Here is a 3,307-nt window from a genome sequence, read left to right on the forward strand (position 1 = left end):
CGCCCGGCGGGGCCCCGCTACCCCCGCGGCTCCGGCGTCTGGGAGGATACAGCATGAGCAGTCGCAGCTCCCGCTCTTTCTGCTTCATCTTCTTCAGAATGGTCAGGAGCCCCATGGTCCCTGGAGCCCCTCCCGGCCGCCGTTTCTTCCCAGTCCCGGGACCCCGCTCCCGGTTCCTATTGGCTATCACGCTCGCCGACGGCATAGCCAATTGGCTGGACGCTCGTTTGGTCCCGCCCTCGCCGCACGTGATCGTGAGGTCGCCCGCGCAGCTGCTGCGAGAGTGCCCCTAGCGGCGCAGGGGGCTTTTGTGCTGCCGCCCGCCCTGACGCTGCGCCTCCCGAGGGCTGAGGCTGGGGGAGCAAGGGCGACACCCCCACCCTTTCCCACGCCAGACCGGGGCTCTCGGCCGGAGCGGAAACCTTGAAGTTCCTGAGTTGCATCTTGGCTGCGTCTGACCTCAGAGTCAGAACCCAGGGTCCGCAGGTACGGACGAACTCATCCTGGGGCCAGTGTAGGCCCCTGTTCCCAGCAACACGGTCCAAATCCCGCTCCTCTGAGCCCTCGGCATCGTCCTCAATCTGCCAGTGACAGAGCAGAAAGTTGGGCCTCCCCCTACCCTGCTCCTGTGGCTCTCAGTTCAGGGCGGCGGTGCCCCCTGGAGGCCGTTGGGATACGTGCGGGGCGTCCCTGGGTTCTAATGACGAAATTGTAGTCCCGTCCCAAAGACTTCCCCACCCAGAGGCCCAGCGTTTCCCTGTTGAGAAGCACAATTCCTACTTTTGCGGATGGAAAAACTGAGGCCCAGATGGTGCTTAGCACAGCGGCTGGCATGTAGTAGGTGCTCAGTAAATATTTGTTGTTGAATGAATGGCTTTGTCCAAAAGTTTCATTCTTTACCTTAGCGCTCAAGAAGTCTAGAAGAAGTGAGGAAATAGGTCAAGGATCAAGCCTATTGTAAACTCAGGAGAGAGCCTTATTGTCTTAATTTGGTGCTCCAGCCGGCTGCAGGGTAAATGTGAATAGGCAGCGCAGAAGATCTTCTCTCATGCTTGGGAAAGAGCTGTCAGCACCAGCTGAAGACAATGGCTAACTCCTGTGTGACTGTTTGCAATGCATTCCACGTGTTCAGCTTCATCCTCCCTGCAACCCTGAGAGGTTTCTATTCTTTTCGTAGCTCTGATAATGGAATCCAAAGTGTTTAAGGAGCATGGGTGAGATTCAAACTCAGGTCTGGTCAATGGTAAAGCACAATGTCTTCATGCCTCCATGAAGTTTGCCTAGAGAGAGGTCTGGAAGAAGCTGGAGCTTCCCATCTTGCAGAAAGGGGCTTGTGGTCAGAGGAGGGCTGAACAGATAGGCTGCCTGAGTGGGACCCTTGGGTCAGCACCATTTACCCTCCATCAGACACACACAAAGGAAGAGACTGAGCATAGCGCCTACCCAGAGACTTTGAAACCCAACTAAGATCAAAATGGGAAATGCTAGCTGGGTGCAGTGGCTCACACCTGTAATCCCAGCATTTTGGGAGGCTGAGGTGGGTGGATCACAAGGTCAGGAGTTCAAGACCAGCCTGGCCAACATGGTGAAACCCCATCTCTACTAAGAATACAAAGGATTAGCCGGGTGTGGTAGTGGCACCTGTAATCCCAGCCACTCGGGAGGCCGAGGCAGAGAATTGCTTGAACCTGGGAGGCGGAGGTTGCAGTGAGCCAAGATTGTGCCACTGCACTCCAGCCTGGGCGACAGAGTCTGTTTAAAAAAAAAAAAAAATTAGGTGTGATGGTGCACATCTGTAGTCCCAGCTGCCTAGGAGCCTGAGGTGGGAGCCTGGGAGGACGAGGCTGCAGTGAACCGTGATAATGCCACTATACTCTAGTTTTCATGACAGAGTTAGACCCTGTCTCAAAGAAACAGAAAACAGTGAGATGGAGCTGTAAGATAGCAGTGTGGAAAGATGTCCGCACCATACTAAATGAAAAACAAAAACAAATTCAGTCCTGTTTTAGTTTTAAAAATAACATTAACCGGAAATATGCCCACTTAGCAATGTTTTTTAATCTATGAGATGCATTCCATTAAGGAAGTAGATTGTAAAATTAGTGTCACAAATAGGTTGAAATGTATGAAATTGCCCATCTTTGACAGTTGTGAGTACACGGATGTATTTCAAATGGTTCAACTTAGTAGCATTAACAAAAATGAAACAGAATGAACAGAACTGAAAACATTACTACCTTTACCCATGTAGTAAAGGTAAGTAGTGTTTGGTGAAACATTTGTTTCAGATATTTATACAGATATGAATACTTCTCACTGTGAGTCACAGTCACAAAAGTTTGAAAATCAGTGCAATGCAGCTATTAAGGGGGAGTAAGTTTGGGAGAACATAAAATTATTGCCTTGGGCGTTTCTTTTTTATTTTTTTTTTGAGATGGAGTCTCGCTCTGTGATCCAGGCTGGAGTGCAGTGGCGCGATCTCGGCTAATTACAAGCTCCACCTCCCGGATTGACGCCATTCTCCTGCCTCAGCCTCCCGAGCAGCTGGGACTACAGGCGTCCGCCACCACTAATTTACCCATGTAGTAAAGGTAAGTAGTGTTTGGTGAAACATTTGTTTCAGGTATTTATACAGATATGAATACTTCTCACTGTGAGTCACAGTCACAAAAGTTTGAAAATCAGTGCAATGCAGCTATTAAGGGGGAGTAATTTTTTGTATTTTTTTTTTAGTAGAGACAAGGTTTCCCCATGTTGGTCAGGATGATCTCTATCTCCTGACCTTGTGATCCGCCTGCCTTGGCCTCTCAAAGTGCTGAGATTACAGGCATGAGACACTGCGCCTGGCCTGCCTTGGGTGTTTCTATGCTTTCTTTTTTTCTTTGAGACAGAGTCTGACTCTGTCGCCCAGGCTGGAGTGCAGTGGCACAAGCCTAGCTCACTGCAACCTCTGCCTCCTGGGTTCAAACGATTCTCCTGCCTCAGCCTCCTGAGTAGCTGGGATTACAGGCATGAGCCACCATGCCCAGCTAATTTTTATATTTTCAGTAAAGACAGGGTTTCACCATGTTGGCCAGGGTGGTCACGAACTCCTGGCTTCAAGAGATTCGCCTTCCTCAGCCTCCCAAAGGGCTGGGATTACAGGTGTGAGCCACTGCACCCAGCCTTGGATTGTTTTATTTCCTACCAGTAGCATTGAAAGAACTTGTTCAAATGTCTGGCTTAAAGTCTTGCCTGTCCATGCTGTTGTTCCCAGGGGCCACATAGTAGAATTTCAGTGAATAGAAATTAAAAAAAAAAAAAAAAA

General features: G+C 49.9%; 1 protein-coding gene across 3 annotated transcripts in view; it reads right to left on the bottom strand.

Moving 5' to 3' along the window:
* ARL2 (ADP-ribosylation factor-like 2) overlaps positions 1–653 on the bottom strand; it is a 7,552-nt gene extending 6,899 nt beyond the window's left edge. Inside the window, exon 1 of one of the 3 annotated variants that reach the window (XM_011942543.1) lies at positions 51–201. In XM_011942543.1, the coding sequence (XP_011797933.1) occupies positions 51–115 (65 nt within the window). In that variant the 5' untranslated portion in view covers positions 116–201. Of the gene's footprint in view, positions 1–50 lie in introns of all 3 variants that reach the window. The other 2 variants (XM_011942542.1, XM_011942541.1) reach the window with 2 other exon arrangements.
* Between the last annotated feature and the right edge of the window lie 2,654 nt (positions 654–3,307).

This window comes from Colobus angolensis, unplaced genomic scaffold (genome assembly GCF_000951035.1).
Source record: "Colobus angolensis palliatus isolate OR3802 unplaced genomic scaffold, Cang.pa_1.0 Scaffold21, whole genome shotgun sequence".
In the NCBI taxonomy this organism is placed as follows: Eukaryota; Metazoa; Chordata; class Mammalia; order Primates; family Cercopithecidae; genus Colobus; species Colobus angolensis.